This window comes from Wyeomyia smithii, chromosome 1 (assembly GCF_029784165.1).
Source record: "Wyeomyia smithii strain HCP4-BCI-WySm-NY-G18 chromosome 1, ASM2978416v1, whole genome shotgun sequence".
In the NCBI taxonomy this organism is placed as follows: domain Eukaryota; kingdom Metazoa; phylum Arthropoda; class Insecta; order Diptera; family Culicidae; genus Wyeomyia; species Wyeomyia smithii.
In genome coordinates, this window is record NC_073694.1 from 54,698,184 (window position 1) to 54,714,724 (window position 16,541).

The 16,541-nt window shown below is 39.8% G+C and overlaps 1 protein-coding gene across 1 annotated transcript; it reads right to left on the reverse strand.

The window, feature by feature from the left end:
- Positions 1–2,629: 2,629 nt before the first annotated feature.
- On the reverse strand, positions 2,630–4,764 carry LOC129716755 (uncharacterized). The gene is made up of 3 exons (XM_055666596.1): positions 3,293–4,764; positions 3,065–3,154; positions 2,630–3,000 (listed from the first exon to the last, which is right to left on the reverse strand). Exons 1-3 carry the CDS (start codon positions 4,479–4,481, stop codon positions 2,630–2,632), a joined length of 1,650 nt encoding a protein of 549 aa, XP_055522571.1. The 5' UTR covers positions 4,482–4,764.
- Positions 4,765–16,541: the final 11,777 nt, after the last annotated feature.

The window sequence follows — 16,541 nt, forward strand, 5'->3', positions numbered from 1 at the left end:
GAATGAAGATAGGATTTTCATTTTCTGAATAAATCATGCCTCTATCTCTTAACATCAGGGATACCAAATGTGCAGATTTGTCTGCAAAACGCAGATTTTTGGAGTCCGTGTGCAGATATTTATTGATTTGCAGATATTTGCAGTTTTCTCGCGGTTTCTGCTGATTTTTGTCAGAGTCTCCTTATATTTGCGCAGATTTTCTGAAAATGTGTGCAGATTTTTACAGAATTTTGCCTACGCGAGCGAATTTTTTTCGGAAAACGGATAGATTTTTTTCAGATTTCGAGCACATTTTTCCGGTTTTTCGAGCAGTTGCAGACATTTTTCAAAAACATCTGGCATCTATGCTTAACATAAAACAGCTAGTTTTTTCATTTTTAGTATAGTACACTTCTCATAATTTTTGATAATTTGTGGTTATGCGGGTCATTCATACAAACAATTATCCCGAAGACACTATCAAGCTAGGATGAATACACTCGATTGAGGTTAATCAATTTGATGGTCGGGAGCGGTAAATTTCAGTAGCCATTTTCTGTCACCTCTCTTTTTTTAAAACCGTTGGTAGCCTTGAAGACGAGCGTTGTTTAAAAGACACGAAATCATTCGAGAATAATTCTGAAGGTTGCTGGAAGTTACCGATAGAGTCTCAGCGATGGAGTAACTCTTCACGGTTAAGGCATGGGTATAATTGAATTGTGCTCGATGAAAATATTATGTAAAATTTTAAATTTTATTCAAAGGTAATCGATGAATTTTGCGAGAATCGATTGGCGAGAGTGTATTATTATGGGCTTATTATCTTATCAAAGATTTCATAATACACTAAGGAGAAGGATATCTTGTACCGTTTTAGTGTAATGAAGGAAGAGTGATGGGTTATAAAACGCATAAACTGTTTCGCAAACAACTGATTCAATTTAATTCCGAAAGTAAACTAAATGGTTTGCCTTTTAATATTTTAGGTGACTGATATTTTAGAATTAGTAAAAGAACATCAATTATCTCAGTTTATTTTAAATTAGGGGTCATTCACAAATTGCGTAATGGTTTAAAGAGAGATGGGGGCTATGCAAATTTCTTACGAATGCTTACGATAGGGGAGAGGGACTATTACTTGTATAAGATTAATAAAATAAACAAAAAAAAAAAAACAATTTTAAAAACTAAAAAAAATTACAACTCTGTTCAAATATAATTCACTAAGATTCTGAAAGATTAACCCAGGGCAGGCAGCAAATCCTTCCCAGCTAAATGAATACGTAAACAAGACAATATCGCACGTTTAGCCTTGGGGCTAATAGCGGTCTTGGTCAACTAAATTAGTTGAGATAATTCGTTATCGATATTATTTTTGGCACATTTTGCATGTGTAGGGTAAGTACAACAAAACACCGTGCCCCAGTGCTGAGTCGAGAAAATCACCAGCTCGAAAAGATTCTCGACTCGATCGGGAATCGAACCCGATATCGCAACCGTGTGGGAGAGCTAGCCGACCGACATCGCTAACCACAGAGCCACGGGGACAACATTAAAAAATGATTACGTACATTACTTTATTTATTTTTTCATTTTTTAAGAACTCGATGTTTTAAAAAAAAATTTTTCCACTTCGCCTTCGTGGGGAATATTCACGAATTTGTTATTGTCGAAAGAAGGATCTTGCTTGCAACTTTACCGAAGACATTATCGCTTTAAAATGTTACAATCGCAAAAATATGGACCACAGTGCATCTTGTCTTCAAAAATAACTAAGGAGTCTATTCTATAGTCACTGTCTGACGGAGTGGATTCGGGAACCAATTTAAAGTGTTATAACGGGAACCAGTCAATAGAGGTTCTACCGTGCGGACCCGAAATCCGTACACTTAAGCACTCGAGAATATTGATTGATCAATATAAAATCGTAGAATAACAGTGCCTTTTCAATAATAGTTTTTGGTAATGTTTTGTTCTTTGTTTTATCGATATTTACAATCACAAAACTGTAAAACTGCTCTTAATTGTGTTTATTTCATGTAAATAATTCGCATCTCTTGATACGAAATCCGTACACTCTTCTGTGGTTGAATCAAAATCCGTACAGTTTCGAATCAAAATCCGTACACAGACGATTCAAAATCCATACACCTTTGATTCGAAATCCGTACAGCAATGTGATTGCTACAAATGATTATGAAAGATTGTTGATATGATCCGAAAGGAAATTATTTTGTTGATGAACCAATGTTTGAACTATTTATGTAAATATGCAAGCTCCAAGTAGACGACATTATCTTAGCAATAAGAAATTATTATTATTGATGTATTGATAATATTCAAAAAAGGGCTTCATAGCTCAAGCGCTGAGATCACGGCAATCAAATTCAGAGATCAATTTTGTGATCTTCCCCATACAAACGAAAATCTAAATTGGAAAATCGTTCGACTGTCTTGAAAACGTAGCGTTTTTTGTGCTTGACAAACTGGCTGGCTGTGACAATTGCAATTTGGAAAGAAAGAAAACGAGAAATAATTTAAAACATCTATTTTTAATATATTTCAAAAACATAAAACTGGTTGTAATAGAGCTATAGCTAAATTATCTTATTAATAAGTGTACGAAATTAAGATATAAGTTTTATAAAAGTCAGTTGCTCGTGTTCTGTTTCTGCTTGGTATTCTTTGCCGCCGCTGGTTTTTTCAATGCCTTCTTTTGCTTCCTCAATACCTCTTTTTGCTTCCTAGCTTCCAACTTTCTTCTCTGTTCCTCTAGTCGAATCTTTTTTTTGTTTTCTCGCTCCTCAATTCGTCGTTTTTTTGCATTCTCTTTTTCCATCTTCTCTTGTTCTCCCTGTATGTATATTTCGGCCCATCCTTCGCTGGTGGCTACAGCTAGAAATTTCCGTTTTGTTTTCTTCTGTCTGTTTCCTACAACTCCCATATGAGTATTGGAGATATTACCAAGGTGATTTGGCTCGGTTTCTACCCGGGTCGTTTCTTGATATGGTTCACATAATTCTAATAATAGGATACCAACGTTACAAACACGATAACATATCCGATAAATCTTTAGAGCATTTACCTGCTTCTGCTTCTGGTTTTTCTGAATCATGGCTTAAGTTGTTGCTAAAATCGGACACATCGGGTCCAGGAACATTGATGAAAGACGAATCTATCAGTTGAATAGAAAAACAGTATTGGGAAAATGGTATGTTCAACAAGTCACTAAATTAAAGCCGCAAAATAAAAATTAGCATCAAAAAAGTGATATGACTAGAATAGAAATAGATAAAAATAAAAATCTGTTTACCTTCTGTCGTATTAGTCGCTTCATTATTCAATGAATTAGCGGAATCGTCGGCGAATGAAGCGTGATCTCCTTCTATCATGACAAACGGTGCATCGATTATTATGAATTCCGGGAGGCCTTCGATCTCATCCATCGTATTACGCCAAAAATAAAACATTGTTGTATCCTCCACTGGTCCTGACCAGATAAGATTATTACGCTGTTCTCGAAATAGAGATAGCTTCTCTGGTGTCAACTTTTTGTTCATCATCTGCATGAAGTGCAAATTTCTATCCATCTCTGGGGCTTGACAGTCATCAGCGGATGGTACATTTTCTGTGAGGGATGAAGGTCTATCGAAAGGTTTAGGAAATAATTCGTAATCTAGTGCATTCGCATCGAAAGGATATAAGCCACATTTACGAAACCCATTGATCAATGACGCTTCCTTGTTTGCCATTCTATCTATAGCTTTCTCTAGAAGTGGAGCAAAATCGGCTCTTGAAATCATCGCGCCATTATTTTCGAAGCGCCACTTGTTCAGCTCCTCCTGCCATGATTTTTTAAAGGGCGCAAAAAAAGCTACATCTAAAGGCTGCATCACGTGAGTAGCATTTGGGAACAGGGATACCAAGATAATTTTTTTGGTTTTACAAAATTCTACTGTTTCAAATGACGTGTGGGAAGAGTGGCCATCAACAAACAAAAGAATAGGAAACTTAACATTTTGTTTGACAGCCCATGGGTAGAATACTGCAGAAATAAACTCATAAAAAGCGTCCGAGTTCATCCATCCTGAGTCCGAGCGACCAACCGCCCAACCTTTCGGAACACTGTTTGTGATGCTAGCTGGAATCCTGGATTTGTAAGGAAACAATATCAGTGGTGGTACGAGATTCCCAGCGGCTGATCCCGAAATTAAGACCGTATAATTTTCTTTGTCGCTGTTTGCTGACAATGCCTGAACTGCCTTACAGTCTTTTGCTGCAAGCACTCGTTGCTTGCGTGGTACAAGAAAGAATGCCGTCTCATCCATGTTAAAGATTCTAGTTGGATCAGTCAGGACATCTTCGACATGGTTTTGCAACAAATGATCATTTACATTATGGAACCATTCCCGTACACCGGCTTCAGTTATCGCTCTTTTCTTAGCGATATTGTTCGCCGTTCTTTTCGCTTGCTCTGGATGACGTTTCAGAAAACGCCGCATCCAACCGCGTGAAGGAATAGAATTTTTGAAAGATTTTGCCTTTTGAAACGATTCTGCCAACTTCCCGACATATGAAATTACCTACAGAGATACGAAATTGCAAGAGCGATCCTTTGTGTTAGTTGATTAGAGCTGTAGCGTAGCGTAGTCGGGCAGAACCGTAGCGTGCAGTTGGTGGGGTTAACCACGCTGAGGGAATCAGCACTAGAAGGGCGCCGAAAGAGCTAAAATGATGCCTTGTAACGCAATCAAAGGGCTTCAAATATGCTCTCCACCAAGGGCACAGGGATGCCACGCTACGGTTCTGTTGGTCAGAAAAACCATGGATGGAGGGTAGATAGTTGTCAGAATATGTACCTGTTTTTCGCCGACAGGAAAACCTGCAGCGGCCATTGCAAGCACCCACTGCACGATCGACTCCTCTTCTACAGCCGTAAATACTGGAGGGGCACCTTTTTGATTTGAGTATCGATTCAACATCGCATCTCTTATGGTGGTGAATGGTACTGAGAATGCTCTCGATGCTTCCCGGTACGATTTACCCTCACGAACCATAGCCACAGCTTGTTCTAAATCTTTCGACGTATACTTGGTAGTCATGTCCATGTTAAACTAAAAACACGTCGGATAAAGTTCAATTCATAAGACAAATTATTGCAATCACCGCAAATGCATTTTTAAATTAGTTTTTTTTTTCAGAACTGGTTTCTCAGTGAATTGCTAACACCAAGCACAAATGATACGTTTGACAAGCACGCGAATAGATTTTTATTTTAAGTATTCTTATTTCCAAGCCTACTGATTTATTTTCAATGCAGATATCACGGCAATATTAAATTTAATATGACTCAGCAGTTATTGATGCATATTAACGATTATATTACCAGTAATTGAATAAAACCTACGGGGTGTACGGATTTCGGTACTGTACGGATTTCGGGTCCGCACGGTATATGACTAATTCCCGTTATAATAGTTTAAATTATTTCCCGAGTTCACTCCCTCAGACTCTAAATAAGACTGTAGTCTATTCCTGATCTTACTTCGAGAAGAACAGTGAAGAAGTGACAACCATAGTAAGCATTTCTTTGTTGCTATTTTAAGGTGATCGGTAATAAACCCCTAAATAACCTACCACATTTTCGAAACATAACAATGAAACTGAATATTCCGCGAAGTCATTTCAATTCGAATAGCTTCATTTTCATTTGATTCCTTTCGGCTACTGTCATCGAGTCACGATGAACATTCGCTGTCAGATGCCGGGTTTCTTTCTAGTCTGGTGTTCATCGCGTCATTTCAAATGAAATTGATGACTGTCTAAATTCACGGAGACACTGACGCATACTATGACAGTTTCCTTTCCTTCAGGGTGTCATTTGAAATTAGCACCGCATCATGACATTTGATGATAGTTTTCTTGCACTGCAAAATGCAGTTGGAACGGCAGTGGCATCCAATAAATACACTAAAGTTGCTTTTTACGCGGGAGATACGTGGCGCGTAAAAAAAACGCGTAAATTCCGGAATCCGCCTAAAAAAACGCGTAAATTCCGGAATCCGCGTAAAAAAACCGCGTAAATTCCGGAATCCGCGTAAAAAAAATCATCGGTAATTTTGCATTCCGAGTGAAGGGGAACCGAAATCCGGGCAAAAAAAATACCGCGTAAATTCCGGAATCCGCGTAAAAAAAACCGCGTAAATTCCGGAATCCGCGTAAAAAAACGCGTAAATTCCGGAATCCGCGTAAAAAAAAACGCGTAAAAGCGACCTTAGTGTACGTCACGAAAATTCCGATCAATATTTTGGAGGTTTTTCTGATGTTGGTCGCTGGCGCCTCTTAGCCACTTCGGGTTGTAAAACTGGTGCTGGCGTCCCCCGTTTCATATCGTCACGATTTTCTTAACTCTTTTTCCCTCTGTATGCGTGAAGTACTGTATGGAAACCTTCTGTCCCCGTCAGTGCTCATTGCCATTTTCAATTGACGTTGATCTCCGCTTTCAATTGAAATTCATTTTTTCCTTCCCAAGCCCTTAAGGTGTCAAAACCAGAGCAAAAGTTTTCAAGTAGATTTCGTCAAAGTGCTCGAAAATGCAACAAATGTTTTTCAAATTTCAAATTTCAATAGTATTGAAAATTTTAAAGTTAGAGTAAAAATTATGCTAAGAGAATCGTCAAAACATTGTAGCGTCACGGTAGAATGTGTCTTAGTCTTCTTGGATACAACCTTCTCAGGTTGGAGGATAAATTGTGGGTAAATCGTCTTTACATTTCTTGCCCATTTAACTAACATTTGACAGTTCAATGGTTTATACACGCTCGTAAATAATAACTCATGAACTGAACAACTCTGACTCAGTTTAGAACGATGTTCGTAGACGTCAAAAAATGAGTAGAAGTCCTTTTTGATGTTGAGTAACTTTGACTCACTTTTTGGGTTCCCTTCATATAACTTCTTTCTGAGTAACGTCGCATATAACGACGTCCATTTTGAAAGGTGATTATGATGTGTTTCAGTTTGTGACATATGTTTTTTAATTGTGTGCGCCTCAGAAGGCATTATAACTGTTTACTTTTATTACAAGGTAATTATTGCTGAACATGTGGTGTCGTTTATTGGCCGTGGCGAATTTCTAGCCAGTAATGAAACTGAACTGTACCCAAAAAATGAGTAATGTCGTACTCAAATTTTGAGTAATAATGACTCATTTCAAAGACGCCTAGTGTTACTCAGTTTTGAGTATTTGTGGAGTTACTCAATTTAAAAGTTGTTCCACTTTTTACGAAAATGCGTCAAATGTTACTCATTTTAGAGTTATTATTTACGAGCGTGTAAACTAAGTATTGTTGAACTGTTAGTCGAGTAACGCATCATACCTTGCATGATTAGCTCAATATTCGCACTCGAAAAATACACTCTAGAACACTCAAATCTTCTCAATTCATTAGTAAAACGTGAGAAAATGCAGATTTCGCCTAACGCTAATATTTACTCACTGCTCAAAGACTTTTCCATTTCATTAGTCATTTGCCGAGCTGTAGGTACTGCTCAAGTGATCTTGCCAGCCTGTTGAGTTGTTTGCTGTCTGCCTATAAAGATCGCGTTTAGGGACCACAGACCTGTACCAACCTGTATACAGGTGCGAAACGATGATGATCCCGACCGCGCTTCCCGAGTATTCCCCAGTTCGGTAACTGTACGTGACTTTGGCGCGTTTTCAGTTAATTACGACCGTCCCGCGAGGCTTGAATAAAAAAATAAAGCCGTACGATTTGATTTACCGATGGAATAAAATATGTTTACCCTCGAGATTCCTCCAGGGTGGGCGGTGCTGAAGCTTTGCGCAAGAACCTCTAGGGGAAGGTGATTTGTAAACAATAACGTTTCATTCTTCCGCGGTAGCCACCTAGATTTGATATGTGAAGTCGTATGTGAAATTGTCAAAGGAAACATTCAATTCCCATTAGCGTGCTGCCATCGTCGTCGGGGTAAAGTATTGGCTGCGATCGTTGCTGGTGCTGAGTTGAAAATAGAATGAATAAATACTGCCGGGTTTGCTTTCTGTCTTCTTCATGCCCGCTGCCTTAAGCTGGAGGCCACTCGAGCACGTTCGAGCCTGGATGGGTATAATATTTTAATTTTAACCTATCTCCAGCGCTTGCAGCTCAGATAATGGCAGACTGCCTGATGATTGATGACCATTTTCATACGTTCGGCTTCAGCTTACGAATCGGTTATGAGTTTATTAACTAACAAGTCAGCGTGTGGTTATTTCTCGATTGTTCTTTGAAGCTAATTAAAAATTGATATGGTTGGAATTCGGAGAAAATCCGGAGGGATTTCGGACTGTTGGAGGTCTTCGAGACAATCCGTGTACTCTATGTCTCAAATTCTGTTTGAAGCCACGTACACAGTTAATGCTATTAGAAGGCTACGTGAGTTAGCCTTCTATTTCATAATCGAAAACTCTGAAGAAATGATCTCGAATAATATGAAACAGTGATGGGAACATTTCCGATAAGTTATCGTTAATTACCGAAGCTGATTTGTGAGTTGGTTGGTGAGACCGTTTGCGCCGCGGCTTCGTGCCACTTCATCACTGGTTTCGTGTAATGACAGATCCGGCCAAAACAGAGTGTCCCTCGCAATATATTTGGCCGTTGATGATGCCGGTTATTATGTGAGGCTTGCTGATTTTGCCACACCAAGTACTTCTTAATAATCACTCGACAGATTGTGACGAAATTCTGCATATTTACACTGATTTTAGCCAAAATTTCATCAAATTTTACCCACGCAATAAAAAGTGATACCCAAAAGAAACTGCAGAATTTTTTCAAGTACATATGTTTTCCTTCTTAACTTCTTTTTGTTTCGCTTTCCTTTAATTTGATTTTCTCACAAGTTTTAATCAAAAGATTACCGGGCAGAAGAGCATATCACAACGTTTCTGTTCGAGATCCATTTTAGCCGGCTACCACCCGATTACAAAAGTAACACAAACACCTACTGACAGCTAAGACATAATGTAAATAAAGTGACGAAAGTATGTTCAATGCAGTTTCGTGTGCAACGTAATAATGAGTGTTGAAGTAATGTAGTAGTTTAATTGCCGGACCCTGTAATTTTGTATATTTTTATGGAGAACTAGTAAAAGTTAGTTTATTCGTTTTGATTTGGAACTCAACATGTAATAAAAAATGTGGCAACATTTTAGTACAAAAGTAATAAAGTATCACCCTTTTGTTGAAATGCATTAGAAAAAAAATCGTCAATTTCAAGATTTAACCTGCCACAAAAGACACAACTTGACCACTTTAGAGGGGACCTCCTGCGTTACTGACAGGGGGGAATGTGCACGAGAGGCCCAATTTCCTCACAAAGGGCATAATCATAAGGCAATTAGACCCAGCCCAGAGTATCGCGATCATCTTCTCTCAAGCGTCGTCACCTTCCGGTTGCCACCGAGAAGCAGAAGGACGTGGAGGAGGAGGCAGAGCAATCATTATCGTCAACACCATCGCAAGCTGACCGAAGTGAGTGATCTTAATTATTCCCGCTGCACGGAACCACTTGTCCTCTCACCTGACGCCAGGCAAATTGCGTGGAAGGGTTGCTCCGAAACAGAGATCATCAACAAAAACACCTTCTGGAATTACCACGCTAAGCCAGCTTGGTTATGAGCGGGAACGGATCCGGAGCCTACCAAAGCTATACATTTGCTGAAATGAGTTCAATTACGGTAATTGGTTTCAGGTCCCCCTTTCACTCTCCCCTACTAACTGGTTGGTGGATCTTCGCTCAACGTGGGTCAGTCATAATTTTGATGACCCCAAAGCAATAATCGACATTCAAACGTTGGCCGCACAAAGATGAGAGCGCGCGGAGTTTCGTCAAACAGTGATTTGGTTTGCTTGATAGTTTTTTGCGGTTTCAAATGATACGTGAGAAATGATCTAACCTTTCGCGAAGGTTAAACAACTCCGTTGGATCGTGGAACCTTCTGAACGAACAACAACCAACGATAATCTCGATCGAAGAGTCTTATCGAAAACATCACCTGCTGCTGCCGTTTGTGGCCGTCCGGCCATTACCGCAGGGGAAAACGCCGTAACGTGAACCCGCGGTAGGCGGTCTTGATGGGCTTCCGAAAATCAATTAAACTTTGTGCGCCGCGCAATCAAGCCCACCCAATGCCAGCGGGAACTCAAACAATGCTTTCGCGCTATCTCATCCAATGGTTGTCCGCTTTCGAAAAAAAAAAAAAAAACAAAAACGGACGGACAAAAAGGTAGAAATTCGGAAGCCTTCGCTGTGAGAAAATTTTCTCTTTAGAAGAAAATTCCAACCGCACTCTTCTTAATGCAAGTCCAGGTCAGGCGCCGACCGCGCAGCCACTGGTGCAGTTGAGCTACCGGAGCATAAAGACAAAAAAAAAAACGTTCCCATAAACTTTTAATCGTCGCTGCGTCGTTTGTTTCCAGCATTTGGTAGTTTTTCTGATTACAAGCATCGGACAGCTAGGTTCCAACCGCACGCAGGCAGGCTAAAGTATGAGGGACATTAAATTCTGGCAACTTCCAAAAACATGCTACGATGATGCGATAGCAACGCATCCGAGCGTACCGTCTTCCACCCACCCGGGAAGGGTAATTAATGAACGGGCGCCGGTCGGTGCAGTGGCCGCGAAGGTACGTGTACTGCAACAGAGGTGGCGCGCAGCAGGCTGGCGGCGGAGTGAAACTAATCCATCAACCATCGAGATAAGATAAAACGGTGCCGAAAGGTTGCGGACCGTTGCTTCCGAGCGGTCGATGCGTTCCATCATAGCCCGACCGGGCCCGCACGGACAGACTTTTTGCTGCTGGGCAGCTGTGAGCGTCCGTTGCCGAACTGCAACCGGGATGGGTTCAGGTAAACGCCAGAATTTAATGATACAACGCAAACAGCAATTTGGTAGTTGGTCATATTTATTTGGTAATAAAAAAGGGTTTTTTCATCATTTGGTCGATCAGAGCAAAAAAACGGCAAAAAAGAGCGTAGCTGTAATTTTAAATCACTTTTATTTCAACTAACCACAACACAACAAAAAATATTTAAAATTAATTTAGTGCTGCCACACTTATTAAAACTAAACAATTAAATTTACATTTAGGTTTATATTTGCATATTCAAATATATTTGATGCGCAATTGATGATTTACATATGCAAATTTACATTATCAGAATCATAAATACTATTGCAATCAAAAACACAACGTTTCATGAAGAGTTACGACCTATAAATTAGGGGCTGATTGTATAGAGTAGAAACCTATTTTTGAAAGGAAACTGTTTATTTTCGAGCAAATTCGTATGTTTGGTATCAAGTATAATACAAGTTCTACTGCCTATGTATGAAGAATCGTCGAATTTTTCTGACCTTAAAGTTTTGCAAAACTTCCACTAAAATTTTTCGCATTGCTGTAGACCACATTTTCTTGAAACTGCCACCGGTCTTAGCTTCTCCCTCATCTATTTGCCTTTCTTTTAAGCAATGTTAAAGTGTCTTTATCTGGCCAAAAAAATGAAGGAGTTTTGTACAGACGTCGTTGTTCTGATGTATCGAACGTTATTAGGAACACTTGTTAAAAAACTGCGGACACGGAAGTGTACTTGCGTCTAATCAGATGTACGTGTCATCGCCAATAGAAACTCCTTTATTTCTACTTTTTCAGGAGAAGATAGTACAAGCTCAATGCCCTTTTCTTTTCTTGTTGAGTATTAAATCTTCTAGGTGCTCTTTGTTCCCTGTAGATTCGAATCTTACAACGCTTTTTGACATCTTGCACAATTTCAATACCTTCGTAACAACTGCTTTAGAAACTATGTTGACCCAGCTCCCGTTTGTGATACACTCGAACTGCTGAGGATTAAAGTCTCAATGCCGCTTCGCAAACGACAACGTAATACCTCGATATTTGCAGCAATCCAATCGGCGTCCCTTTATATAGATAGAGCATATGAGGCCTTCCAACCAGTCGTAATATCTGGTGGATAGTACAGCCGCTCGTTTCTCGCTTTTAGAAGTTCGGCCAAGATACCGTCCTTCCCAACGGCCTTGCTGTTTTCCAGCTCACTGATTGCCTTATTCACCTCCCTCCTGTGTTGGTGGCAGCTTATTCGACACTCACAATCGTTATTCTGTTCCTGCTCTGCTCAACCGGCTCCTCACCGTTCAATATCGCCTGAAAATTGGTCCTTCCACCTGGTTGCAACCGTCGTTTTATCAGTAAGCCAGTCCTTGTCATTACACATGACTGGCACAGGTAAATTCCTGCTGCTGACTCTGTTGACTGTTCTATAGAAGCTCCGCACGTCGTTTTGATAGCTATACTCTGCGCTCGCGAGCTCCTGCTCCTCGTACTAGCGCTTCTTTCGACGCCCACCGTCTATTTTCGGCAGCTCTTGGCCCTCTGTACCTCTCTCTGTGCTGACGCGTAGCCGCAGTGGGTATGCGGCTCCTGGCACAGTTCTTCTCATCTGTCGCTCTCTGGCACTGGGCATCGAACCATTCGTTACACTATCTTCCACGCATCGTACTTACCACCTCTCTCGCATTTGTTTCAATGGCGCCGTGGATACTGCTCCATAGCCCATTTATGTTTTCCACTCCTTCCTCCTGCTGTTCTGCGATCCTTTGATCTAGCTCTCTGGCGTATTCTGCTGCCACGCCATCAGTTTACAACCGCTGAATGTTAAAACGCGTCGTCCTCTCTGTGCGAGATTTCAGCACGTTCGACAACCGTGCGCGGATTTTAAAAACGACGAGATAATGGTCAGAGTCAATGTTTGGTCCCCGAGAAGACCTAACATCAGTAACATCCGAAAAGTGCCGACCGTCCATCAGTACGTGATCGATCTGGGAGCAGGCTTCTCCATTTGGATGCCTCCGGTTGTGTTTCCGAATATTCAAACGTGGAAAATAGGAGCTACATATGGCCATTCCTCTGGCCGCGGCAAAGTTTATCAGCCTCAGGCCGTTTTCATTGGCTGACGAGTGGAGGCTATGACTTCTAATGACCGGACGAAAGAATTCCTCCCTCCCAACCTGTGCGTTTGCGTCTACGATGACGACTTTTACGTCGTGTTATGGCCACTCGTCACGTATACGGTCCTCTACGGGTCTCCACCGGATGACTTTTGTTTTTGAATTTCCCAGCATTACGAACCGGCGTTCCGTTCCTCTGCTTTGCCGCCACTGTATTCGATGTGATACTTGAAAGAAGTGTGTGCAATAGGGTCTACTGCACGGAATTCCCTTTCTCCGGAATTTGGCTACCGGCTGCTGCCATTTCGACTTCCTGCCGCTGTTGTTTTCGAGCCAGCAAGCCAGCCCACGCCGGTTTATTGAGATTTCCAATCGTTTACCTTAATCCATTTTCGTGTTTGTAGCCTAGGTCTTTGCCGATTGATCCGTTCCGTATTTCTAATTTCGTTGCTCGTTGTTGAAGAAAGGTTTTGGTATGCGATACCTACATCCTGCTGATGGGACTGCCATCTTAGGTGTAGCTGGCGGCATGCAGTATTCCATAATCCAGCCGCCCGCTCCGGGTCAGACGCTGTTGTACGCCGCCCCTAATATGGGTACACAGCCGCATACGACCATAGTTTCAACCGGGGGTTGGTTACCCGCTCTGCGCTAAGGTTACTCGTATTCCAGTCGGCACCAAGTAGAGGTTGGGATAGTAGTTGCTGGACAGAAGTGAATGACCACATTAGGGTCTCAAGTTACACGTGACCAACAATAAAATACTTAAGATTTTAGTCAACATTATGGCACCAAATAAACGTAAGTGCATTGGTCGAACGCTATATGTAAGAAAAATGCTCAAAACATAATTGAAACAACAATCTTAATAGAAAAGGGTGAAGGTGAAACTGTTTTTATACCAAGGATACATCTTATGCCTTAAGATCGATCGTTCATAAACATAAACATAAACATAAACATAAACATAAACATAAACATAAATATAAATATAAACATAAACATAAACATAAACATAAACATAAACATAAACATAAACATAAACATAAACATAAACATAAACATAAACATAAACATAAACATAAACATAAACATAAACATAAACATAAACATAAACATAAACATAAACATAAACATAAACATAAACATAAACATAAACATAAACATAAACATAAACATAAACATAAACATAAACATAAACATAAACATAAACATAAACATAAACATAAACATAAACATAAACATAAACATAAACATAAACATAAACATAAACATAAACATAAACATAAACATAAACATAAACATAAACATAAACATAAACATAAACATAAACATAAACATAAACATAAACATAAACATAAACATAAACATAAACATAAACATAAACATAAACATAAACATAAACATAAACATAAACATAAACATAAACATAAACATAAACATAAACATAAACATAAACATAAACATAAACATAAACATAAACATAAACATAAACATAAACATAAACATAAACATAAACATAAACATAAACATAAACATAAACATAAACATAAACATAAACATAAACATAAACATAAACATAAACATAAACATAAACATAAACATAAACATAAACATAAACATAAACATAAACATAAACATAAACATAAACATAAACATTAACATAAACATAAACATAAACATAAACATAAACATAAACATAAACATAAACATAAACATAAACATAAACATAAACATAAACATAAACATAAACATAAACATGAACAACGTCGTCAAATTTTATTCCGTAACCGTGAACGATGCGCGCGATCTATTTCATCTGAGTATAACAGCACGTTACTAGGACGAAAATCTAGTGTATCTGAAAGAGTGCTGCGATCATTGGAATTTAAAATTGAAAATGATTGGCTGAAATTTTCAAAGAATTTTGCTGGGGAAAATGACTTTTATCAGCACTGCTCGTGAGTACTGGAATTTGTGGAAAATATTCAAGAAAATCGTGAACCTCATCAGGAAGAAGAAAATTAGTGGCATGAATAATAGCAGTATAGTAGAGTTCTGAAGGTTTGACGGTGAATTCAGACCGTAATCGAGCTAAAGTAGCAGTTTGGTAATGAATAATTGCAGGTAAGTCAAGCAATTTTTGAGACGAGACAAAATTTCCTCGCATGGATTCCGCCTTACAAGCGATATCATGAAGGCGTCAAATTACAAATTACGCAACGCATGAAGGGGGGAGGGGTTGAGTCTGCGTTACTTATTGTTACATTGAGTAGGTACAGTTACGTAACTACGATGTTGACTCGAAATTAAAAATTTCGAGGGGCGTCCGGTTCAGCGCTGCGTCATGTTAGGGGAGGGGGGGAAGTCATATCGAATGTTACTTATCGTTACATAGGGGGGGAGGGGGTCCGAAATCTAAATTTTTGGCTTTACGTAATTTGTGTACAACGCCTAAGTAGGATTACCACGTGTGCAGATTTGTCTGCAAATGTAAATTTTTAGAGTCAGTGTGCGTTTTTCTATCAATTGTTAAATATTTGTCTTTTTACCGAATTTCTGCAGATATTTGTCCGAGTCTCCTTATATCTGAACCCGTTTTTTTTTAATTTGCGCAAGTAGTTACAGACATTTTTCAGAAATATATGGCATCTCTGCATTGTAAGATGAGTTCTTAAAACTATTTTTTATAGTTTTGATGATTAAAATTTATCTATTTGGAAAAGCTAGAAACTCGGAATCTTTAGAACCTAGTCACTGTAAATACTCTGTTGAAAGACGGTACAATTGCAAGTAGTAGTCGTATTAGTCAAGCACTCCGTCATGTCCTGTAATCATCTGATCCGTTCACTTACAAATTAGTCCAATCAGAAGGCAGAAACCTACCACCGAACGTATTCACACGGGCGTCAATGTAATCGAGCCTTGAACTGCCAGTAGGCACGCGAACAAATTTGCTCCTCTGCCACGTGCCGTGGCTTGATAAAACTGTGCTAGCCCTGCTGTCCGCACGGAGCCTCATGGATGAGCCTTACGAATGTGTGGCTGTAGAGGGTAGGACCGACCGACGCGGCGCTAGATCTAATCGGCATGCCGTGCCGCCCTAATCAGACCGGTGGGTGTGAAAATCGGCTCACGCCAATTTCCGTAACATGAGCAACCTTATTTTCAACAGGTTTCCTATCGGAACAGACCGCGCTGTTGTCGTCGCCGGGCTAATGGTTGCCGGGTGCGGATGTTTGTAATTTCCTTTGTAAAGGATTTCGTTTTTTTTTCGTCTAACAACGAAAAGTTCCATCGTGCTTCGGAAAATTACTTTCTCTTTCATCTCTTTGGAAGTGCGGCGGTGGTAAGCGGTGGACGGGAGTGCGTAAGGTGATAAAATAATTTTTACTCTGAAATAAATCCATTCCAGTCTGGCGCGGGACATTCCACCGGTGGAGACGGGAAATACAAATTGGCTAATTAAAAGAATGCAAAGTAGGGTGACGCCGGGAGGGAGGGCACCTAATCGACTCGACGTAGACAG